Below are 27,276 nucleotides of genomic sequence, written 5' to 3'. Positions count from 1 at the left end.
GTGTGTCTGGTTTCTTGCTCTATTTTCCGTTGATTAGTGTGGAGCTTAGAGGGTAAGAAGTGCTCAATAAATATTTGGTGGTTGGACAATGACTTAAGCTGCATGGTTCTGTAGACTAAAAACATGATCATCTAGGCAGCTGCAATCTATTTGTTTAAAGGATTCTCTCAGATTACTACAGAAATGAGTAGGAGCTAAAGAAACCAAAGCCAGGGAATAGCAGGGTGCAAAGGAAAGTACAGTGGCTTTAGAGCCAGGTGGATAAGGGTTCTTATCCCAACTCTACTACTCACTGCTGTCTTCACTTGGTTGACTCATTTATAATCCCTAAATCTGAGCTTTCACACCTATAATGTGTATCAAACCACTTTCCTCGCAGAGTTTGTGGGCAGTTCATTGCTCAGAGTGGACACTCAAAAATGTCACCTTCTTCCTCCCTCCCCTGCCAGAAGGGAGACAAAAACAGGAGGGGCCCAGATGATGTGTCCAAGTGTTAGATCTCTGCATTTGTGTTATCTGTCATTTAAAGTGTGCCACATATTGGCTTCTCTTCATACAGCAGCTAATGGCATGCGTACTTCAAACAGCATATGTACCTTTTGGTTCTGCTTTGAGCCTCTCTATTAGTAACTGTGTTCTTTGTCTTTACAGGATTTATGAGCGTGTGATAGACCCTCCAGATACCAACCTTCCCCCAGGAATCAATTTATGGCTTGGCCAGCGCAACCAAAAGCATGGCTTATTCAAAGTAAGCACTAACGTTCTTTTTATTGAAGTATATATATAGGCAATGCTCAATTTTCCGTGTTATTGGAGATGCGTTTATAATTACATTAGTGGGAAGGGCATGGCATAATAACTACTAATGTTTATTGAACACTTACTTTGTGACACATGCTTTTCTATGTGCTTGACATGAATAAACTGGTTTACTTGTCCTAATAATTTATGAAGTAGGCGCTTTGAAACCAGGCAGAGTGTTAAGTGACTTGCCAAGATTATCCAGTTCACTTTGCTGCCAGGTATGGATGATCCAGAATGCAAATGACCTCAAAACGTTGACCTCCCAATTCTGAAGGATTTAGGATAATCTTCAAACTGGTTTCCCTTCTCAGATTATATGTTAATTCAGTTTAGAGTAGATGTCGAGATATGAAAACTAAATCTCTGCTTCCTTGAGCTTTGGTTTAATTGCATTACTGGGAACAGAAAACCAAATACTGCATGTTCTCACTTTTAAGTGGGAGCTAAACATTGAATGCACACGGACACAAAGATGGGAACAATAGACACTGTGGACTACTAGAGGTGGGAAGGAGAGAGGGCGCCATGGGTTGAAAAACTATCTGTTGGGTACCATGCTCACTACCTGAGTGACTAGACCATCCATGCTCTAAACCTCAGCATCATGCAATATACCTGTGTAATAAACCTACATGTGTATCTCCTGCATCCAAAATTTTTAAAAAAATAACTGCATTATTATACTTCACAAAAACATGAGGATACAGTGACAAAATAAATTGAAAAACTTAAAAATGCCATGAAATTTTAAGACAGTCTTGTTCTTTAAAAGAATGACACACTTTTGCTTCTGGCAATATGGCAGACCAGATATTCTAAAAATCCTTCTGCTTCAAAATGCCTATAATGCTCGATAAAATATCCCAAAAACCTTTTAAAATTCAGCATTGTACTTATATGAAAGGAATTCCTTGGGGACCAAATATGTGGAGGGGAGAGAAAGCCAGAGGGATATCAGTACCAGGAACTTAGAGCCTTAGATTCCTTCCTTTTAATTTTTAAAAAATTAAGGTGTAATTCCACATGTTCTCACTCATAGGTGGGAGCTGAACAATGAGAACATGTGGACACAGGGCGGGGAACATCATATACCGGGGCCTGTCAGGGGTTGGGGGCTAGGGGAGGGATAGCATTAGGAGAAATGCCTAATGTAAATGACTAGTTGATGGGTGCAGCCAACCAGCATGGCACATGTATACCTAGGTAACAAACCTGCACGTCATGCACACGTACCCTAGAACTTAAAGTATAATTAAAAAAATACAAAAAGAAATTAAGGTATAATTTACATACAAGAAAATTCATTCCATTTAATGTACAGTGTCACAAGTTTTGGAAAATCTACGCTGTATTATAATCATCATTATAATTGAGATAAAGAACCATTTCTTTACCTCCAAAAATTTCCATCCCCCTTTGTATTCAACCCTTCTCCTCGCCCGAAGCCTTTAGCAACCACTGGTCTGTTTTCTGACCCTGTAGTTTTGCCTTTACCAGAATATTATATAAATGGAATCATATATGTGTGTGTGTATATTTACATAAGTTTGTATGTTGAGATTCACCAAGTTGTTATGTGTATCAGTGGTTCATTGTTTTCTATTGCTGAGTTAGTATTCCAGTTCTGTTGTATGAATGTATCATAGTTTGTTTGTCCATTCTTCAGTTGATGGACATCTGGGTTATTTCCAGTTTGGAACAACTATGAATAGAGCCTCTATAAACATTTGCATACAGGTTTCTGTGTGAACAGAGGTTTTGATTTCACTTAGGTAAGTGTGTGGGTATGGGATTATTGGGTTGTATATAAAGGTATGTTTAAATTCACAGGCAGCTGCTAAACCATTTTTCAAAGTAGCTGTGCCATTTTTTGCATTCCCACCAGCAATCTATGAAAATTTCAGTTAGAGCCTTAAATTTCAACCATCTTTGTAGGATGGGAGGAATTACTTAGATCCCATGCATGAATGAGTGTTGGAATGGAAATTTTTAAAGTAAAGTCAGTCCACTATCTAGCAGAGGGAGGCAATCCAGAAACTATCCTGTCTACATCTCATCTCCAGGTAAGAAAAAATACTTCCCAGAGAACTAGTAAACCACAGCACTTGAAGGGTTGCAGACTTGAAACCCAGATTTACTTTACCCATGAAACTCAATAAAGTATATTAAAGTGGCCCTGGCCCTGGATTATGTACCTCGGGAGTCCTGATGAAGAAAATACAAATTATCTTTGGAGAAAGTCACTTTTGATGTACACCTCAAAGGATGCCCACAGATTAAGTCCATAAAATAGGAGCTCTAAAGCTATCATGAGTGACAGTGGAAAGAAACAAAAAAGTGCTCAGTCCTCAGAGGGCTACAGAAAATGAAATTAGCGGATAAGGAATGTTTTTTTTAAAAAAAAAATTTTTTAAAACTTCTGTTTAAAATATTTGAAGAATCAAAATAATAAAGAATGTATTATGACTAGAGACAGTAAGTAGGCCCAGAGATAATTGAACTAAAAAGCACTTCCAAAAATGAAAGATATAGTTGTTGGACATTAAAAAAAAAAAAAAAACAACCAAAAACCTCACTGAACCTGCTAAACAGATTAGACACAGGTATGGAGAGCATTTGTGAAATGGAAAATATTGTTAAAGTAATTAAACTAATAGTAGTACTTCAGAGATAAAGAGAAGAAAATAGGAAAGAGGTTAAAATATAGCAAAGATACATGTATATAAAAAAAGTTTACGTGTCTGTTTAATATGTGTGTATATGTATGTGTATCTGTATAAAATGGCTATTCTGATGCCTCTGTGTTTTCTAAGTGGCTTCTTAGATAGCTTAGATAGATAGATAGCTTCTTAGATATGAATATTATTATATACATATATTTAAAAATTAAGGAAGATTATAAGGAATATATTATATCTATATATGCATATATATTTGAAAATTCCAAATAATAAACAGAGATAAAGTTTATGGGTACTATTACAAGTATAATGGGTAAGAATTTTCTAAACTTGATAAGAGACATTAATTCTCATTACTGAAAGAACAATGAAATAAAAGTATATGTTGTTGATTGCTATCTAAGAAGCCACTTAGAAAACATAGAGGCATCAGAACAGCCATTTTATTTAGCTCAAAAGCCATTTTTTTTCTGCTTTGACCTGGCTAAGCTGATACTTGCTGGGCTCTCTCCCATGTCTGTGGTTAATTGGCATGCCAGCAGGTGGCAGGATGATCTGAGAGCCTCTTCACCTCTCTGGGGGTTGGCTGGCTGTTGATTCTTGTTCTTCAGTTGTCCTCCACATGGTCTCTCATCTCCAGTGGCCTAGCTCAGCTTATTTACATGTCAGCCTTGGGTTTCCAAGTATAGGAAGAGTGCAATCCCTAAAGTACTAATGCTTTTCAAGGCTTTGTTTGCTTGATCACATTTCCTAATGTTTTATTGCCCAAAGCAAGTCATATGGCCAAATCCAGAGTCAAAGGGTAAATAAATAGACTTCATCTCTTGAAGGGTTGCTCCATGATATCACATTGCAAGGATATGGATGCAAGGTGGGAAGAATTTTTTTCGGCCACATTAGTAACCTATTATACAAATCAAGATAAATAGACAGCCACACTTAGATATATTGGCAGAATAGCAGAACTCCAAAGACACAGAGAAGATCTTAAAAGTAGCCAGTGACAAAACACAAATTTTTCACAAAAGGATAACAAATTGAACAGCTGGCTTTTACCAGTAAAAGCAGAAGTCAAAAGACAGTAGAAAAAGTGTTTTCCAAGTTTCAAGAGAAAATAACTTTCAAATGTAGTAGCATATACCAAGCTTAATTGTCATTTGAGAATGAGTGTGACATAAAGACATTAGTAGAGAAATAAAACTCAGTTTATGACTAATAGATCTTCATTTTAAAAACTTCTTGGAAAGAAGACATATAGTGCAAGAAGAATTGGAGAGTAAATGCATATTGACAGCATGCACAAATCTCAGTGAGTATTATTCTGAATGATTGCCATTATCATTGTTTGATTAAAATATAATAGTAATGCTTAATTTTAGAAAAATAAAATTAAAAATATTGACAGTGGAATCCTTCACCAGCAACCAGGATATCCAGGTTCTCTCATCAAAATTGACTAGAAGGCTGGCGTGACTCATGGAGAGAGGGAAGAACAGTGTGGTGCGGCAGCCTACCTGAGAGCCACATGGGAAAGGGGAGCCCCCTCCCCCGCCAGCCAAGGGAGGCAGATTTCCAGTAACTCCAGCCAGAGACTCAGGGACGGAATTCGGATCTCCCTGGGCCCAAGCCCCTAGGGGGAGAGGTGGCCACAGTCTCTGTGGACCAGCAGACTTAGCCTCTTCTCTTGGTAGTTCTGAAGAATCCGGGCAGCTTAGACGACTGGGTTTCAAGCAAAGCACACCCGTTCCACTAATAGACAGAGTGCCTCATGAAACAGGTCCTGCTCCCTGTGCCACCTAACTGAATGAGAGCCTCCAACAGGGATTGTCAGACACCCTATACAAGAGCAATCCTACTGGCATCAGTTTGGTGTTCCTTGAGGCCAGAGGTCCCAGAAGGAGCAGGCATCCATCTTTGCTGTTCTCCAGCCTCCTTAAGTTACATCTCCAGGCATGCAGTGAATCAGATGAATAGGGCCTGAAGTGAGTCCCCAGCAAACTGCAGCAACCCTACAGAAGAGGGACCTGACTGTTGAAAGAAAAACAAGCAGAAAGTGACAAGAACAGCATCATAATCAACAACAAAAGGCCCCCACAAAAACCCCACCCAAGGGTCAGCAGTCTCAAAGACTGAAACTAGACAAACTCACGAAGATGAGAAAGAATCAATGAAAAAATGCTGAAAACCCAAAAGGCCAGAGTGCCTCTTCTCCAAATGATTTCAGTATCTCTCCATCAAGGGTGCAGATCTGGATGGAGGATCAGATGGACAAATTGACAGAAAAAGGCTTCAGAAGGTGGGTAATAACAAACTCCTCTGAGTTAAAGGAGCATATTCTAACCCAATGCAAGGAAGCTAAGAACCTTGATAAAAGGTTAAAGTAATTGCTAACTAGAATAACCAGCTTAGAGAGGAACATAAACAACCTGATGGAACTGAAAAACACAGCACAAGAACTTTGTGAAGCATACACAAGTATCAATAGCTGAATTGACCAAGCAGAAGAAAGGGCATCAGAGTTTGAAGATCACCTTACTGAAATAAGACATGCAGACAAGAATAAAGAAAAACGAAAAGGAATGAGCAAAGCCTCCATGAAATATGGGACTTCATAAAAAGACCAAACCTACCATTGACTGGAGTACCAGAAGGAGACAGGGAGAATGGAAACGAGCTGGAAAACACACTTCAGGATATTATCCAGGAGAACGTCCCCAACCTAGCAAGACAGGCCAACATGCAAATTCAGGAAATACGAAGAACACCATTCAGATACTCTGTGAGAAGATCAATCCCAAGACACATAATCATCAGCTTCACGAGGGTTGAAATGAAGGAAAAAAGTGTTAAGGGCAGCCAGAGAGAAAGACCAAGTCACCTACAAAGGGAAGCCCATCAGACTAACAGTGAACCTCTCAGCAGAAACTCTATAAGCCAGAAGAGATTGGGGGCTAATATTCAATAATCTTAAAGAAAAGAACTTTCAACCCAGAATTTCATATCCAGCCAAAGTAAGCTTCATAAGCGAAGGAGAAATAAAATCCTTTCTAGGCAAACAAATGCTGAGGAATTTCGTTACCACCAGGACTGCCCTGCAAGAGCTGCTGAAAGAAGCACTAAATATGGAAAGGAAAAACTGGTACCAGCCACTGCAAAAACATGCCAAAATATAAAGACCAATGACACTACAAAGAAACTGCATCAACCAGTGTGCAAAATAACCAAATAACATCATGATGACAGGATCAAATTCACACGTAACAATACTAACCTTAAATGTAAATGGGCTAAGTGCCCCAATTAAAAGACACAGACTGGCAAATTTGGATAAGAACTCAAGACCCATCGGTGTGCCGTATTCAGGAGACCCATCTTATGTGCAAAGACACACACAGGCTCAAAATAAAGGGAAGGAGGAAAATTTACCAAGCACATGGAAGGCAAAAAAAAAGCAGGGGTTAGAATCCTAGCCTCTGACAAAACAAACTTTAAACCAACAAAGATAAAAAAAGAAGGGCATTACATAATGGTGAAGGGATCAATTCAACAAGAAGAGCTAACTATCCTAAATATATATGCACCCAATACAGGAGCACCCAGATTCATAAGGCAAATTCTTAGAGACCTACAAAGAGGCTTAGACTCCCACACAATAATAGTGGGAGACTTTAACACCCCACTGTCAATATTAGACAGACCAATGAGACAGAAAATTAACAAGGATATTTAGGACTTGAACTCTGCTTTGCATCAAGTGGACCTAGTAGACGTCTACAGAACTCTTTACCCCAAATCAACAGAATATACGTTCTTCTCAGTGCCACGTGACACTTATTCTAAAATTGACCACATAATTGGACATAAAACACTCCTCAGCAAATGCAAAAGAACTGAAATCATAACAAACTGTCTCTCAGACCACGGTGCAATCAAATTAGAACTCAGGATTAAGAAACTCACTCAGAACCAAACAGTTTCATGAAAACTGAACAATGTGCTCCTGAATGACTCCTGAGTAAATAATGAAATTAAGGCAGAAATCAAGAAGTTCTTTGAAACCAATGAGAACAAAGAGACAACTGCTAGAACTGATCATCAGAGAAATGCAAACCAAAACCACAACGAGATACCATCTCACACCAGTCAGAATGGTGATTATTAAAAAGCCTAGAAACAATAGATCCTATGTGAGGCTGTGGAGAAATAGGAGTGCTTTTACACTGTCGGTGGGAATGCAAATTGTTCAACTATTGTGGAAGACAGTATGGTGATTCCTCAAGGATCTATAACCAGAAATACTATTTGACCCAGCAATCCCATTACTGAGTGTATACACAAAAGAATATAAATAATTCTATGAAGACACATGCGGCTGGGCACAGTGGCTCAGGCTGGGCATGGTGGCTCACACCTGTAATCCCAGCACTTTGGGAGGCCGAGGTGGGCGGATCACGAGGTCAGGAGTTCAAGACCAGCCTGACCAATGTGGTGAAACCCCATCTCTACTAAAAATACAAAACTTAGCCAGGCGTGGTGGCTTATCCCTGTAATCTCAGCTACTTAGAAGGTTGAGGCAGGAGAATCGCTTGAACCCAGAAGGTGGAGGTTGCAGTGAGCTGAGATCCTGCCTCTGTATTCCAACCTGCGTGAAAGAGCGAGACTCCGTTGCAAAAAAAAAGACACATGCACATGTATGTTTACTGCAGCACTATTCACAATAGCAAAGACATGAAACCAACCCAAATGCCCATCAATGTTAGACTAGATAAAGAAAATGTGGTACATATACACCATGACATACTAGGCAACCATAAAAAGAAATGAGGTCATGTCCTTTGCAGGGACATGGGTGAAGCTGGAAGCCATCATCCTCAGCAAACTAACACAGGAACAGAAAGCCAACACTACATGTTCTTACTCGTAAGTGGGAGTTTAAGAACACGTGGATACAGAGAGGGGAACAACACACCCCAGGGGACTGTTGGGGGTTGAGGGGGGAGGGGAGGGAACTTGGAGGATGGATCAATAGGTGCAGCAAACCACCATGGCGTATGTATACCTATGTAACAAACCTGCACACTCTGCACATGTGTCCCGTGGTTTTTTTTTTTTTAGAGGAAATAAAGAAAAAAAAATCAATTAAAATTAAAATTGAAAAAAATATTGACAGCAATAAAATGATAGTAGGGGTGATCCGATTTAAAGTGCTCTAAGGCCTTGTATTGGTCAGAAAAAGAATAGAGAAACTGATTAACTTTAGACTTTAAGTCTGCATGTTGGAATTAAAACAACATCAAAATAATAGAAATCGTGTTTAACTCCCAAACTCTGAGATTTAAGTATAAGAGAAAAGGGGATTTTTTAAAGCCTCATCAATCCAAAATAAGATAAGAAGAGAAATATTTAATGTAAGATACCAGATATAATTCCATTTCACAATTGTTATTATCATTTAAGTGACTTACACTTAGAATGAAAAATAAGAGTATTATATTGAATTCATAAAACCCAAAGCCTGTTGTATATTGCTTACAGTGAAACATCAAAAAAATAAGGACTCATAAATGTTGATAGAGAGGTAGTTAAAAGAAAAAAAAAAAAGAAAGAAAAATAGGCCAAACTAAACATGAGAAGGCTGGAGAAACTGCTGATATCAAACTGCAAGGGCAAAAAGGTCACCACATAACAATAAGCTGTTTTAAAGATGTACATACTGAATCACATAATCTCAAACTGTATGTTGTAGCCTGGTAGGATAGCAGGGATGGATGGCCTGCTCACTACAGTGTGCTGGGTCAACTGAATATCCCCATGGGGAAAGCACTAATCTTGACCCTGTTTCACACAACTGATAATGCAAAATCAATTCCAAGTGGGTTATAGATCAAAATCTAAAAGTTAAACTGACAAAGCTTATAAAAGATAACATAGGAGAATACTTTATGAATTTGATGTAGGAAAAAATGCTTTTTAAATAAGACATAAGAAATAATAGCTATAAAGGAAAAGACTGATCCATTGGAATATATTAAAATTTGGAACTTTTCTCATGAAAATAGATGACTAAGAGAGTCAAAAGGCATGTCAAGGAATAGGAGGAACTATTCAAAGTAGTTGTGTCCCACACAGACTTTTTATGCAAACTGTATAAAGGACCCCTTTACATCAATAACAAAAAGTCTATCCAATAAAAAAATTTGAGAAAAATACTACCAGGCACTTCACAAAAGGGAATGTCCAAAAGGCTAGTAAACATAGGGGATGGTATCAATATGATTAGTCATCAGGGAAACTAAAGCCAAACTGAGATGCTACTGAATATCCATCAGAATGGGTCAAATTAAAAACACAGACCATACCATGTATTTGCAAGGATGTGGAGCAACTGGAGCCTTCATTCACTGCTGGTGGGAATGAAATTGATTTAAGTACTAAGGAAACCTGTTTGTTAGTATAGTTAATAAAATGGACGTACGTATTTCCTGTGATCAAGAAAGAATACTCTAGGTACCTAATGTCTAATAGAGATATACATTTGTATACATTAAAAGGCATGCACAGAATGTTTAAGATTTGCATAAATTTCACGGGGTGCATGTGAATGTTGTTATATATATATAATGTATAGTGATCAAGTCAAGGTATTTAGGGTGTCCATTGCCTGAGTATAATACATTTTCTTCAGTGTAGTCACCCTACTCTGCTATCAAACGTTGAAATTATTCTTTCTGTCTTACTGTATGTATGTGCCCTTTAACCAGCTTCTCTTCATCCTTCTCCATGTACCCCATTCACCCTTCCCAGTCTCTGTTATCTGTCTTTCCACTCTATATCTTTCCACTCTCTGTGTATTCAAATTTTTTAGCTCCCACATATAAGTGAGAACTTGTGATACTTGCCTTTTTCATGCCTGAATTATTTCACTTAAGATAATGACCTCCAGTTTCATCCATGTTGCTGCAAATGACATGACTTCATATTCTTTTTTTGGCCAAATGGTATTTCATTGTGTATATACGCCATATTTTCTTTTTTAAAATTCTATGATTTTTTTTTTGTTTTTTATATTTTGTGTTTATTTTTTATAATTTTGAAAAAATTTCAATAGATTTTGGGGAACAGGTGGTTTTTTTCTTTCATAGATAAGATTTTCATAGTGGTGATTTCTGAGATTTTTGGTGCACCCATCACCCGAGCAGTGTACACAGTACCCAACATGTAGTCTTTTACCCCTCACCCTCTCTCACCCTTTCCCCTAAGTCCCCAGAATCCATTGTCATTCTTATGCCTTTGTGCCCTCATAGCTTAGCTCCCACTTATGAGTGAGAACATACGATATTTGGTTTTCCATTCCTGAGTTACTTCACTTAAAATAAATCTCCAATTTCATTCAGGTTGCTGTGAATGCCATTATTTCATTTCCTTTTATGGCTGAGTGGTATTCCATCACATATATGCCACAATGTCTTTATCCATTCATTGGTTGGTGGATATTTAGGCTGGTTCCATGTCTTTGCAATTGTGAATTGTGCTGCTATAACTGTGTGTACAAGTGTCTTTTTCATATAATGACTTCTTTTTTTCTGGGTAGATACCCAGTAGCGGGGTTACTGGATCAAATGGTATTTCCACTTTTGGGTCTTAAGGAATCTCCATACTGTTTTCCATAGTGGTTGTAATAGTTTACATTCACACCAGCAGTGTAAACGTGTTCCCTTTTCACCACATCCACGCCAACATCTATTTTTTTTTTATTTTTAAATTATGTCCATTCTTGCAGAACTAAGGTGGTATGTCACTGGGGTTTTAATTTGCATTTCCATGATAATTAGTGATGTTGAACATTTTTTCATTTGTTTGTTGACCATTTGTATATACCACATTTTCTTTATCATTGATGAACACTTAGGGTGATTCCATATTTTTGCTTTCACAAATATTTGCTTTCAAAAATCTATAAATAAAACTAGGGAAGTCTCCTAGTTTTATTTATGTATCTAGGTGGCAGTTGCACAAAGTGTTTACTTCGAGTTAATTCATCAATATGTGCTTTTATGATTTGTGTAACTTTCTGTATATATGTTATTCTTTAATAAAAATGTTTACTAAACTATACATATATGCATAGCAGGTAATTAGAGGGAAAATGGATAAATTTGCCATCATACTGAGTGATATTTAACATACTTCTTGCAGTAACTTATAGATAAAGCAAGCAGAAAAATTAGTAAGCATATGGATTTAAACATACTTAACAAATTTATCTAATGGCTGCATATATATATATATATATATATATACACACACACACACACACACACGCAACCAACAATGAACACACCTAGAACATGGAATCTTTGTGAAAATTAACTGCATAAAAGGCCATAAAAAGGAAGTCTCCACAAATTACAAAAAATTACAAAAAATGATACATAGACCATATTCTCTGATGACAATGCAGTTATGTTAGAAATAAATAGTGAAAAGATAACTAACCTCTCACCTTTATATGTTTGGAAATATAAACAGTATCATTTTAAGTAATCATTCTGGGGAAAAATAATAGTATAAGTTAATAACTAAGAAAGATAATAAATATCACAATTTGTGAGATGCAGCTAAAGCAAATCTTAGCACTATTTATCTTTAAATGCCTATATTAGAAAAGGTAGATATTTAATGAGTTAAACATCCAAATAGGAAAGTTAGAAAAAGAGCAACAGAATGTATACAAAGAAAGTAAAAGGAATGAAATAGTAAGAATGTAGAACAGAAATTCATAAAATAATGAGTAGGGTACAATAGGCAAGATCAAGAAAGCCAAAATTTGGTCATTTGAAAATACACTGGGAAATTTGAACAAGAAGAAAATGAGAGAAGGCATAAATAAGGTAGAAATAAAAAAAGCATATAACAATAAATGCTGCAAAAATTAAAACAGTAACCATTTATTAATAACTTTATGCCAATAAAATGGAAAATTAGAGAAAAATGGACAATTTTCTAAAGCTACATGAATTACCAAAATGGACTTGAAATAAACAACTACAGTAGTCTTAGCTTCATTAAAGTAATTGAGTTTGTGATTTGAAGTCTATTGTACCAGTTAGCTTTTGATAGACAACAAATCAAAACAAAGCTTAATGGCTTAAAACAACAGCCTTTATTTACCTCACAATTTTGTGGGTTAGAAATTTAAGCTGGGCTTACTTTGCTGGATTTTATTCTCAGTGGGTTCATTTGTACATCTTTGATCAGCTGCTGGGGTTTCTGGGGCCTGGCTGTACTAGAATGACCTTAGCTGGTATGGCTTTTCTGTGCTTTATGTGGCCTCTCAATTTCCAGAAGTCTAGCCCAAACTGGTTTACATGATCATGGAACAAAGTTTCAAGAGTCAGAGCAGAAATGTGCATGGCCATTTGAGGCCTAGGCTTGAAACTTGCACTAGATTACTTAGGTGCATTATACTGGCCAAAGCAAGTTACAAGGCCAGCTGGAATTCAAGTGTATTGGAAATAGATTTGACTTTTTGATGGGATATGCTACAAATTCACATTGCACAGACATGGACACAGTGAGGAGCAAAGCACTGGCACCATTCTTGCAGTCTATCATGTCCCTCCACCAAATAACCACGAGGCTCACACAGTTTTACAGGGGCATTCTAGGACACATCCAGGGAAATAATTCTAATCTTATATAAACTCTTCCAGAGAGGAGAATAAATGAGAATACAACTCATCTAATTTTATGAGGACAGTGTCACCTCGATTTGCAGACTAGACAAGGACCGTATGAGAAGGGAATTGCTTAAGCCAATTTACTTTTGAACAGATTAGATTAAAAATTTTAAGCAAAATATTATTAGCAAACTGTTTATTAGCAGTGTGTATGTATGCATGTGTGTCTGGGTATGTGAGAGAGAACAAGTTGATTATTTCAATAGTGAAAATTTGTTTTTATCTTCAGAAAATTTCTTAATGAAATTCACTACATTGAACAGACAAAAGGAGAAAAAAATCCAATGGCCTTTTCAAGAGGCAGAAAAAGCGCTAGATTAAATTCAATACTGACTCATTAAAAATTCCTAGCAAACTAGAAATAGAAGGAAACTGCATTAAATTGATAAAAGTACATAAAGTAAACATACATCAAATATCGTACTTATGGTTTAAATATTAAGAAATTCCTGTTAAAATCAGGAACCACACAAGAATAATTATTATCAGTGTTTCTATTCAATATTGTAGTGGAGGTTCTTACCAGCAAAATAAGTAAAAATCTTAAGGAGTATAAAGAAAAATGTAGTTATTAACACATTATGTAGTTGCCTATGTAGGAAAAAATGATCACCAAATTATTAGAGTTAGCAAGAGTTCAGAAAGAGTGCTAGACGTAAAGCCAAAGATAAGATCAATTGCATTGCTGAACAAAAGCAACAAAGTAGCAGCTGCAATAGCAACAATAACAAAAATTGCAATTAAATAGATTTTATTTATAATATCAAAATGTGAATAAAATACTTAAGAACAAATCAAATAAAATATATACATGACACCTATAAAGAAAATTATAAAATTTTATTAAAAACCACAAAAGAAGACCTAACTGGGCAGAAGTACACTATGTTCTTGGAGAAGAAGGCTTAAAATAATTGTCTGATCCTTCTACATTGGTCTCTAGGGTCAATGAACTTGTAATCAGTTCCCAAGAGGATTTGTTTTTTTCCTGATGGACTCTGCAAGCTGATGCTAAAGTTTTTAGGGAAGACCAGAGGCCAAGAATAACTAAGACATTTTCTGAGGGAGAAAAAGGAAGGGACTTAGCTATCCAGATGTGAAGGCTTATTATAAAGTTATAGCAATCAACAGAGTGTGATATCACTACATTGGTGAGCACATGAACCAAGAGATCAGAATGGAGAGGCCAGAAATAACCCTTTCATCAGATGTGGAAACTTGGAAACTTGATACGTAACTGATGTGGCATTCCTGACCAATGAGGAAAGGATGGATTCATCAATACATGGTTAGGAAAATCAGTTATTTAAAAAAATTATATATGTATATATAATATATACACACATTGAGTGATGTAATTGATTTTTGTGTACAGTATAAGGAAAAGCTTCAAATATATACCTGAATCATAAATAAAATAAAAATAAATAAAAATCACTTACAAGGACAGTTGAATTAAATATCTAACTATGAAAGCACAATGTTGAAAGGTTTTGAAGACAACATAAGAACGTATCTTCACGATCTCATTCAGGATAGAGAAGTTCTTAAGATAAAAAATGCAAAAGTCCTTAAATATAGATGGGTTTACTGCCTAAAATTCTAAAAATTTTAACAATACATCAAAGAAGATCTTGACAACAATTAGCAAAAAAAAAGTATTCATTAAAGAAATGCTGTAAATCAATAAGAAGGCTTTTTTTTTTAACTCAGTAGTAAGTCAGGCAAAAGATACAGAAGAATGGTTTTCCAAAGTAGTAAGCATAAATAGCCAGTGAACATATTGAAAGTAATTCAAGTTCACTAGTTATCTTGGAAATGCAAATTAAAACCATTATGAGAAACCATTTCTTACCCATTAGCCTGGCAAAAGTGAAAAACCATCTGACAATGCTGTGTGTAGGGGAAGTTGTTGAGCAATGGATTCTCACCCATTGTGTTGGAAACTTGAATTGGTAAAACAAATAGGGAGGGAAGTTTGGGAATCCTTGTTATATGCATAATTTTGACATAGGAGCCCAACTCTTTGGTATAAACATTGAGGAAACTCTTGATCGTATACCCAGGTATACATGTATAAGCATCATCACAGGAGATTTTTTTGTTTTGTTTTGTTTGTTTGTTTGTTTTTTGGTAATTTCAAAAACTTGGAAAAAACTTAATTGTCCATCAATAGGAGAATGTTTAAATACATTGTAGTAGAGTCATCCAAAGAAACATAAAAATCAGTGAAATTGAACAAAAATTGATGAATTGCTAAAGTAATTTTAAATGAAAAAGCCAGTAGCAGGGGAAAATTACAGTATTAAATCATTTATATATTTCAAAATGCCAAATAATTCAATATACTGCTTATTGATACATCCATATATATACAAAAACAAATGCATAGGAATGATAAACACTAAATTTAGAATAGTTTAATTCTGAGAGGAGGAAATGGGAATTTTATTAGGGTTGTAAACCCAGAAGACTTCAACTATATTGAGGATATTTTATTTCTCAAGTGTTTCGTGCATTTTGTTTTCAACCCTTTTGTACATCATAAATACTCAAAATGTTTACAATGGCATACTTTTTCAGGGTGATGATCCACATATATATGTGACTATATGTGTATATGTGTGTATGTGTATATATGTATATGTATATAATTTTGCCGTGTTTCCAAGAATGAACAGAAATTCATCCAGGTGTCTCAGTTTAAAACTGAACTCATATTCACTGCAATGCTGTTTCTTGTTCTGTAGCTAGTTACTACCTGGTGAAGCTCTACTTTACTTGTAGGCCCTGGATCTGTAATGAAGGGCAATGACTGGTTCTCAATCCTGAAAAGACATTAAAATCACATTGGAAGACTTTAAAAATGAAATTATTGTGTACTCTTAGACCTCCTCATTGAGAACTGAACAGTAGGGTCTAAGAACCGACACTTTTTTTTCACAACCTTCTTATTGGTTTTGATTTATTCAATTTGAAGTTTCAAATTCGAGTGCACTGACATACGGGAAATACGTGTTGATAGCCTGGATTAGGGTTTTGCCTCCTCTCTATAAAGAGCCCACAAATCTAACATATGGTCAGTAATTAGCTTCTAATTAGTGACTTTTTAGATTAGTGGTTTTCTAACTTTAGAGTGCATACAAATATCCTGTAAGGCTTGTTAAAACACAAGTAGCTGGATGTCAACAAAATGTTAGAGTAGAAAACCCCAAGCTGCTGTTTCTCGACAGAAACACTGAAAAACAAGCAGAAATTGTCAGAACCAACTTTGTTGGAACTTAGGAAAATCGTCAAAGGTTTATAGCAACTGAGTGAATGCCAAATCAAGAAAAAGGCAACTTTAAAGGACTAGGAAAGCTGTGAGGTGTGTTTACTTGCCTTTTGCACCATAGCATTTATAACCCAGTGGCAGTCTTGAAAGATTTCAGCCCATGTTCCTAGTGTAGGACAACAGTCTCTGGTTGTGGAATGGGCAGAGCAGACCTTATTCACAAATTATTTTGTATGTCTATTCTAACTATCTAGGACTATGTGAAGAACTGATACAAGGTACTTGTTTCCATCTCACCTAACTCAGAACTCTTCCATGCTAGAAAAACGTGGCAGGCATTGATTTATTGTATATTTCAAAATAGCTCCAAGAGAAGATTTGGAATGTTCCCAGCATGAATAAATAACTAATGTTTGAAGTGATAGATATCCCAATTATCCTGATTTGATCATTATATATTGTATGCATGTACCAAGTATCAAATGTATCCGATACATAGATACAATTATTATGTATTAATTTAGGAAAACATTTCAAATCTAACAAACACCATGTGGCTGCCTGTGGCCAAAGAGTATGGTTGAGACATAGAGTAGATCACGTAAAGCAAAGAGAAAATGCTGGAAAGAGAGTTTCTTTGGACAATTAGGACATTCAAAATCACCTGTGTGTTCAAGGAATTTAGAAAGCCATACACATGCCTAGGGCAAGAGGCAAGGCCAGAAAAGACTTGAGAACACCCAAAGCTTTCATCTTGGGCTGATCCCCAGGATCCGTGCAAGCCTGGTTAAGTGTTGAAGGAGGATCCCAGCACAGAGATAATCTGCAAGGGTTGGAGGAGTCTCTCTCTCTCTCTCTTGTTTTTGGCTGCTGACATTCAAGGAAATCCCTGTCAAAATACTTTTTTTCTTTTAACTTTTTTTTTCTTTTCTTTTTTCTTCTTCTGAGACAGGGTCTCATTCTGTTGCCCAAGCTGGAAGGCAATGATATGATCATGGCTCACTGCAGCCTTGACCTCCTGGGCTCATGTAATCATCCCATTTTAGCTTCCTAAGAAGCTAGGACTACAGGCACACGTGACCATGCCTGGCTAATTTTCAATTTTTTTTTTCATACAGACAGGGTCTCACTATGTTGCCCAGGCAGGTCTCAAACTGCTGGCCTCCAGCAATCCTCTTTCCACAGCCTATAAGAGGATTGGGAATACAGGTGTGAGCCACCTTGCCTGGCCCAAAATACTTTATAACGTAAGATTAGGAACAGAGATTTCAGTTACTATACGTGACTAGAAATACAGTCTCTGCAAAAATAGTTTGGTAAGCGACTAAAGAAATGGACTACTATAGCATTCAACAATCAAAAGTAAAGGAAACCAAAACTCATCAAACCCCAGTAAAGGGGAGGATCTGTTCTCCAGTGTTAATATGTTATAACATCCCAATGTTCGGTGTTTAAATAAAGTCACAGACAAAGAAAGAGGAAAGTATTGTCGTTCAAAGGAGCAAAATAAATGAATAGAAACCATTCCTGAGGAAGCACAGATATTGAGCTTACTGTATAGACTTTAAAATAACTGTCTTTAATGTGCTTAAAGAGCTAAATGAAAACATGGATAAAGAAATAAGTCAGGAAAATGATGTATAAACAAAATGAGAATATCAATGAAGAGATATAAATTATAAAAAGGAACCAAACAGATATTCTGCAGCTGAGAAGTACAACTGGAATAAAACACTTACTAGAGGAATACAAGAGAAGATTTGAACAGGCTGAAGAATGAGTAATGGAACTTAAAGATAAGATTACTGAAATTAACAAGGCTGTGAAGCAAAAAGAAAAATGAATAAAGAAAAATGAACAAGGCCTGAGGGATCTATCTGTAGGACATTATCAAATAGACTAATGTATGCACCAGGGGTGTCTCAGATGGAGAAGATAGAAAGTACTAGAAAGAAAATTTGGAACAATAATGGTGAAAACTTTTCATACTTGATGAAATATATGAATGTATATATACAAGAAGTTTAGCAAACTGTAAGATAAACTCAAAGGTATCCACACTGAGAAACATTGTGATGAAACCATCAAAAGACAAACACAAAGAGAATCTTGAGAGCGGAAAGCAAGACATGACTGTCAAATACAAGGACTTCTTCATAAGATTAGCAGCCAATTTATCATCAGAAACCACGGAGACCAGAAGGCAATTGGTTGTCATATTTAAAGTAGGGTCATTACTACTGACCTTACAGAAATTAAAAGGATTAAAATAGAAGACTGTGAATAATTATATGAAAACAAATTAGATAACCTAGGTGAAATTGACAAATTCCTCTAACCTACTAAGACTGGATCATGAAGAAGACTGGATCATGAAGAATTAGAAAATCTGAAGAGACTTATAATAAGTAAAGTGTTTGAATTGGTAACAAAAATCTCTCAACCAAATAAAGTCTGGGACCAGATGGCTTCACTGGTGAATTGCAACAAACATTTAAAGAAGAATGAACATCAGTCCTTCTCAAACTCTTCCAAAAAATTAAAGTGGAAATACATTTCCTAACTCATTCTATGAGGTCAGAATTACTATAATACCAAAGCCAGATAAGGACATCATAAGCAAAGAAAATTACAGACTAATATCTCTTATGAATGTAGATGAAACATTTCTCAACAAAATACAAATGAATTGAATCCAACAGTTTATTAAAAGGATTATACACTATGCCCAAGTGGGATTTATCAGGAGAGTGGTTTAACACAGGAAAATGAATCAATATTATTTGCCACATTAATAGAATGAAGGGAAAAAAACCCCCACAGGATCATCTCAATTGACACAGAAAATGCATCTGACAAAATCCAGTATCTTGTCATGATAAAAACACTCAGAAAATGAGCAGCATATGGGAACTTTCTTAACATGATAAAGGGCATTAATGAAAAAGCTCAGAGCTAGCATTATACTCAATAGTGAAAGACTCAAAGTTTTCCTTTTAAGATCAGGAAGAAGGCAAAGATATCACTACTGCTATTTAACACTGTACTGGAATTTCTAGCCAGTGCAAATGGACAAGAAAATAAGTAAATGCATTCAAATTGGAAAAGAAGTAAAACTATCTGTACTCACAGATGCTGTGATTCTGTGTATAGAAGTTGGACCCCCTACTTCACACTATACATAAAAATGATCTCAAAATCAACTAACATTCTAAATATAATAGCTACAAGCATTAAATCTTAGAATTAAAAAGTCGAGGTAAATCTTTGTGGTCTTGCATTTCACAATGGATTCTTTTGGTCAAAAAAAGCATGACCAACAAAAGAAAAAAAAATAGATAAATTGGATTTCAAAATAAAAAAAATTTCTTCATCAAAAGAGATTATTAAGGATGTGAAAACAAAACCAAAAAAGGAAGAACATATTTTCAAATTGTGTGTCTTATAAAAATTTAATGTCCGGAGTATATAAAGTACTCCTATAACTGAACAAAATGACAAACAATCCGATTGAAAAATGGGCAAATGATCTGAATACACATTTCTCCAAAGAAGATATACAAATGTCCAATAAGCACATGAAAAGATACTCAACATCTTTAGTCATTAGGAAAATTCAAATTAAACCTCCAATGATATGTCATTGCATACCCCAGTGGTTATAATTTTTAAATAAAATTCCCATTCTAGTAGAAAATAAGGGGAAAATAAGTGTTGGTGAGGTTGTGGAAAATTTGGAACTCTTGTATACTGCTGGTGGAAATATACAATCATACAGCTTGATGAAAATGCCGAAAGCAATGGCAACAAAAGCCAAAATTGACAAATGGGATCTAATTAAACTAAAGAGCTTCTGCACAGTGAAAGAAACTATCATTAGAGTGAACAGGCATCCTACAGAATGGGAGAACATTTTTGCAATCTACCTATCTGGCAAAGGTCTAATATCCAGAATTTACAAGGAACTTCAACATATTTACAAGAAAAAACTGTATCAAAAAGTGGGCAAAAGAGATGAACAGACACTTCTCAAAATAAGACATTTACATGGCCAAAAAACATATGAAAAAAAGTTAAACATCACTGATCATCAGAGAAATGCAAATCAAAATGACAATGAGATACCATCTCAAGCCAGTCAGAATGGAGATTGTTAAAATGGCAAGAAACAATAGATCCTGGTGAGGCCGTGGAGAAATAGGAACATATTTACACTATTGGTGGGAATGTAACTTAGTTCAACCATTGTGGAAGACAGTATGGTGATTCCCCAAAGATCTAAAACCAGAAATAACATTTGCCCCAGCAATCCCATTACTGGGTATATACCCAGAGGAATATAAATCATTCTACTGAAAAGACACATGCACACGTATGTTTATGACAGCACTATTCACAATAGCAAAGACGTAGAACTAACCCAAATTCCCAACAATGATAGACTATTTGATAAAGAAATTGTGGTACATATACACCAGGGAGTAATACACAGCCATAAAAAGGGACACAATCATATTCTTTGCAGGGACATGGATGAAACTGGAAGCCATCATCCTCAGCAAACTAACACAGGAAGCAAAAACCAAACACCACATGTTCTCACTCATAAGTGGGAGTTGAACAATGAGAACACATGGACACAGAGGGGAACATCACACACTGGGGCCCATTGGGGGTTGGGGGTAAGGGGAGGGAATTTAGAGGACAGGTCAATAGGTGCATCAAGCCCCCATGGCACAAGTATACCTATGTAACAAACCTGCACGTTCTGCACATGTATCCCAGAACTTAAAGTAAAATTTAAAAAATAAAATTTAAAATAAAAATAAACATTTTAATTAAAAAAATTAAAAAATTAAATCGTGCAACTGCTGTGGAAAACAGTTTCTTCGTTCTTCAAAAATTTAAAAACAGAATTACCATGTAATCCAGCAATTCCTCTCCTTGGTTTATAGATAAGAGAATTGAAAACAGGAACTTAAACAGACACTTGTATGTCAGCATTCACTGCAGCATTATTCAAAATACCCAAAAGATGGAATGAAGCCAAATGTCTACCCATGTATGAATGGATAAAGAACACTTGGTATATGTATCCAGTGAGATATTATTCATCCATAAGAAAGGAATGAAGTTCTGATACATACTGCAATGTGGATGAGCCCTAAAATCATATGCTATGTGAAGGAACCACACACAAAAGGACAACTATTCTATAATTCCACTTACATGAAGTATCAAGAATAGACAAATTTATTGAGACAAATTAAATTAATGGTTAACAGGGAATGGGGTGGGAGGTCATGGGAGTTATTGCTTTATGGTTACAGAGTTTTCTTTGAGGCAATAGAAAAGTTTGATTAATAACGGTGATGGTCGCATAACACTGTGAATGTATTTAATGCCACTGAATTGTGCACTTAAAATGTTTATAATGTAAACATTTAAAAAACAAAATAAAAAAAACAAAACAGGTAGCTTGGTCCTGTTTCCAAAGTCTGATTCAGTGGGCCTAGGTTGGGACCCAAAATCTTCTCATGTCTAACAAGCCACCAGGTGATGTTGATGCTGCTGGTTCTGGGACATGCTTTAGACAGAAACATAATGAGAACTCCAGGGCCGGGAGGAAGAATCTTGGTTTCAAGGGATGGAGATCTGAGTTTGAATCCTGAACATACCTCTTTATTATAGCTGTTGAACTTGTGTTACTTTGCTTTTTGAAGCCAATGAAGTTGCTCTCTTACTTAAATTTTTTCAGTGACTCTCTGTTGCGTGTCAGATCAGTGTAAGATCTGGTCCTTGCTGTCCTCTGCAACCTTCTCTCATGCCATTTTCTCTTCTGCCCACCATGCCTCAGCCACTTTACTCTTTTTATAGTTTCTTGAACGTGACAGGGCCTTTTCACCTGCTTGTGCCTAGGACAGTTTTCATTCGGTTGTTTGAAATGCTGTCTTCTTTTTTTTGATTAATTATAATTTGTATTTTAAGTTCTAGAGTACATGTGCAGGATATTTTCCTGGAGCACCCTCTGTTTGCAGGTCCTTCACCATTACTGCATGTATCAGTTAGCTATTGCTGCACCACAAACCCCCAGAACTCAGGGGCTTATGTCAATAAGCTAACAGGTCTGCTGAAAAATTGTGTTGATAAGGATCAGTCTTGGTTGATCCCCTCTAGATTTACTCATATGCCTGTAGCTGGCTGGTGGAGTTGGCCAAAGGCTGACTTATCTGGGATAATCTCAGTGACATAGTGATTAATTCCTTGCTGGGGCAGTGTTGGCAACTGGACCATGTGTCTTTCATTATCTAACAGACCAGCCTGGGCTTGTTCCTGTGGTGCTTGGCAATGTTTCAAGGTAGGGTAGATGCTCACAAGGCCCTTGAGGCCTAGGCTGGGAACTGGCACACCATCACTTCCACAGTGCTTTACTGGTCAAAGCAAGTCACAAGACCAGCCCTAGACTTAAGGGGTAGGGAAACAGACTCCTCCTCTTGATGTGACTGTGTACAAAGTCACTGTTCAAGATGTGTGAGTACAAATGGGGAATCAATTTGCAGTCATTCTATCACATACTTTCCAACGGAAACATCTGTATTTCCTTCCTCACACTCACCACAGTTTGAAAGTATAGGCAGGGCTGGCTTCATGGGCCATCAACCTGTGCAGTCCCACGGGGCTGTGCTTAGAAACGTCCTGTGATTAGCTTAATGCCCTGCTGTTGCCCTCTTCAATTGTTTAGTAAATTTTGAACAAGGGACTCTGTAAATTATGTAGCAGGTTCTGAGTATCGTTTTTGTGACTGTTTATTTGTTCATCATTGGTCTTTCTAGATGGTAAGCTTCACCAGGGTCAGAACTCTCTCTCATTCAGTAAGTGCTTAGAAGTACCAGGTACATAACTGGCAGACAATATACTCTTAATGAATTTACCAGTTATGACTCTATCTTCTTATTTGTAAAGGTCCAGAGATGTCTTTCCTGAAGGTAATGCAGATTATATAAGAATACATATTAAAAGCAACTTGCACATAGTACGTGTACAGCACATGTCCCCATCCCTTTTTTGTATTTAAGCACATAAAAATGCATTTCTAGGCATTTAATGCTCCCTGTATGTGTAACTGTATGCTGTAGAAATGAAGGCACTCTCCTGTCTTTTAGGAATGTCTGCTTTAGTTGGGAGGATGTCATTAAGAGAGAGAGAACAGTTATTCCTATTATCTATTCCAGCTTGATGAGTGTATGATTCTCTGTAGATATAAGGAACTTTGTGCTTGAGCTCAAATACCTGGTACAGACAGATAACACAAAGAGCATTCAGAGACTTGGACAATCATTTTGCTGCAGAGGTGGGTTATGGGAATGTAGAGGACAGAACCAACAGTTATTGAATGCTTCCTATGTTCAGACTTTGGCCCTGAGGTATGTTATCTCAGTTAATGACATATGTTATCTCAGTTAATGACATTTCACCGTCAGAGAAATCCTACTAAATTAGTGATTCTTATCCCCATTGTATAGGTCAGGCAATTGGACTCCGAGATTAAGGAAGTTGCCAACCTTGTATAGCCCAGAAGTGATGGAAATGGGATTTAGACCCAGGTCTTTACGATTTCAAAGTCTTTACTTATTCATTCAACAAATATTTATTAAGGACTAACCGTGTGTTTCCACAGTTACCACTGTATTGACTAGGGAGACATGATATTTAATTACACCAAGTACCACCAGGAGACAGAATGTGTCTTTTTCTGGGTTTCCAGCTTCAAAGAATAGGTGATCCCAGTGGAAACATCAAAAGGGGATGGCAATTTCACATAGCCCATCTTCCTAGAGAGCGAGGCGGTTCTTCTTGTTGGGGACTGGCCTCATGGAATGGCTCATTACAAAGATGCTTTCCATGGGACAGCTTTCAAAACTCATCTTCTCCTTAGAATCCTGGATGCCAGGCAGTGCTTCTGGCCATCCTTTTATGAGAAGAAATGGCTGGGGTAGGGGAAATATATCAGTGTCTCATTACGGAAACTACCTCTTGATCAATTCAACACTACAAAAATCTCCCTGAAAAAGAGGCAGCCACTTCTCAGGTGAGAGTCAGCATAGCTCCAGGCTTTTAATATTTATCTTGTGGAAGCTGCCTCATGGATTCAACAACCGCGTCTGCTGAATTGCTCCAGAGCTAAAATTGCTTCTGATGTGCTTCCAGGTTAAAATAACATTATTCTCTATTTTAAATATTATTATGTTGCTTTATAGGCAAAGTAAAAGCAAAAGCTCCTCACTTGTCAAACCGAATTTCTGCACCCTGGTGGATCCTTGTGGACAGCGCAAAAAAAAAGTGCTGCTGATTAAATAGCAGAGGATGGAATCACTTGTTTGGTGCCTGGTACATAAGCCTCTAGCATTAGGTAATTCCTGTCTGAGACACAGAACACAAGCTGGGAATTTCTTCACTTCAAAACAGCATCCATTTGAAAAAAGCTGGCCGGTAGCGATAGGCTTATCTGAATCTTCTGATTGTCATAGATTTTCATTATCAAGATGATTGACTACCCACTCAATTTCCCTTTGATGCATTCTAAGCTGATTATGCTGTTACAATTTCAGAGGGTGAAAAATTAAAAAATGAGCCCAGGTGAACCGAAATAAGTTATAAGGATGCTTCAGGGGTTGAGTGTTCTGACAGTTTCTAAAGAGTTGAGGCCTCAGGGAGACTTTTCATTCCAAAGCCTTTCACAGCGGCCAAGGCCCTCCTGGCTTTGTTTCTCTATCTCTGTCTGTGTCTGGTGAACTGGGGTCTGAAACCTTTCCCTTACCTGGACATCACTGTCTCCTCTAACAGCTGAGGTGTCACTGGGAAGTGAAATTGATTACAACTTTTTAAAAATTCCACAGCTGTTATTTTTACCTCAGCTGCTTCCCATAATTCCACAGATGGTAAACATATGTTTATAGGCACATTGAAAAATAAGCTATATTGGATTCCTCCCATCTTTAATTCTTATTTTTCCTTTCATGCAGAAAGTCAAAGTCACAGAACTAGGGAATCTTACACATTTGAAGATTAATATTTCTGTGCATTAAGACTTTGGAAACAGCAGGACAGCTAATGATATGCTAATGAGCTGACAGTTTTTATGGATCATAATGAAAGTCGACAAGTGTCTTTCTTGGCTGTTTTGCATGCTGGAATATTTTATTAACGTCTTCAGGGCAGAAGTACATGATTGGTTGCATTTTGAAAACCTCTCTGGGAGTTTCCCAGGTCCTACTTTTTGTTAGTCTGTTTCCAAAGCTTGAGTCCCTGCCAGTTTATAACCAGAACACATCTTCATCCATATATTTACATGCCCAGCAGGAAACTCTCCCACCCCTTTTTCCTCTCTCTTTCAAAGCAATTTGTTTCAGTATTTTAGCATACAAAAAAAAAATAGAACCATTTTCTTCAATGTAAACAGAGATCTGCAGGGAAATAAGAGCGTTAAAAAAAGAATTAGCATTTGCTTGGTGGTGAAGCTGCTTTCATTTGTATCAGAAAGCTCTGCATGTTTAGAAGAGCTTGCCTAATGTTAGTTATTCCATACACAGGAGGGACCTAATTGGATAATTTTCTAATTTTTTTAATTGCATGTTTCTACATTTCTTAATGCAAAATGAGAAACGTTCTAGGAATAATAGAAATAATGGGCATTAGTTCCCTAAACATTAACAATCCATAATATACAATGTACCAGGTGCAAATTTATTTTTCAGTGCATGGTGAGCTGACAGCAGGAGGTACAGGGTGGCAACAGGTGAATTAAACAAAAGGAAAAAAAAATCCATTTTTCTGCTCTCCATCAGTACTAATAGTAAAAGCTTATTAATTTTGGGCTCTGCATCTTAGGGATTTATTTAGGGCCTCAGATCAGCTGAGGTTCATCATTACACTAACAATAAGAAAATGGAATGTTTAGCAAATTAATAGTGTAAATAAGATTACGGGGGCGGGGCGAGGGGGAATATTTGGCTACCTAGAAAGACTTCTGTTTTCTAGCACTGGAAAACTGTCTTAGCAAATTATTAGTATTTAATACAAATAATTAGTCTTGCATGTTTGATTAGTATCTATCAAGGCAATTAAGATAAAATCTCATTTTGATAACAAGAGCTCTTTGTAACAATATGTTGTTAGTTCATGTTAAGGGGCTCCCTTAAATGATTTATTTTTTACCTACAGCATATTGTAGTGACCCAGCACTGGTTTTAGAGTGTTAATCAGAAATGTCTCGATCTGTCTCTAGCTGATGATAAACAAGTCTCAATCAATTTAGAAAGTTTATTTTGCCAAGGTTAAGGATGCACCCGTGACACAACCTCAGGAGGTCCTGAGGACCGGTGCCCAAGGTGGTCCTCATGTATACCTTGCTTTAGACATCTTAGGGAGACATAATACATCCATCAATACGTGTAAGATTTACATTGGTTTGATCTGGAAGGGTGGGACAACCAGAAGAGTGGGGGCTTCCAGGTCATAGGTAGATTTAAAATTTTTCTGTTTGGCTGTTGGTTGAAAGCGTTATCAGTAGTAAGGAATGTCAGGGTTCTGATAAGGGGTTGTGGAGAAGAAGGTTTTATCATGCAGATGAAGCCTCTAAGTAGCAGCCTTCAGGAAGAATATATTGTAAATGTTTCTCATTAGACTTAAGGTCTGTGTTGATGTAAATGCTGGAGGGGTATAATGAAGGATGTTCAACTCCTCTCCCATCATGGCCTAAACTAGATTTCCATGTTAA

At 36.7% G+C, this 27,276-nt stretch overlaps 1 protein-coding gene across 2 annotated transcripts in view; it reads left to right on the top strand.

Moving 5' to 3' along the window:
• Positions 1-27,276, top strand: part of NELL1 (neural EGFL like 1) — a 932,437-nt gene that overhangs the window by 221,471 nt on the left and 683,690 nt on the right. For both annotated transcript variants that reach the window (XM_001092540.5, XM_001092655.5), the window contains exon 5: positions 652-748. In XM_001092540.5, the coding sequence (XP_001092540.1) occupies positions 652-748 (97 nt within the window). The remainder of the gene's footprint in view (positions 1-651; positions 749-27,276) is intronic.

This window comes from Macaca mulatta, chromosome 14 (assembly GCF_049350105.2).
Source record: "Macaca mulatta isolate MMU2019108-1 chromosome 14, T2T-MMU8v2.0, whole genome shotgun sequence".
Taxonomy (NCBI): Eukaryota; Metazoa; Chordata; class Mammalia; order Primates; family Cercopithecidae; genus Macaca; species Macaca mulatta.
This window is presented reverse-complemented; position numbering and strand designations above follow the sequence as displayed.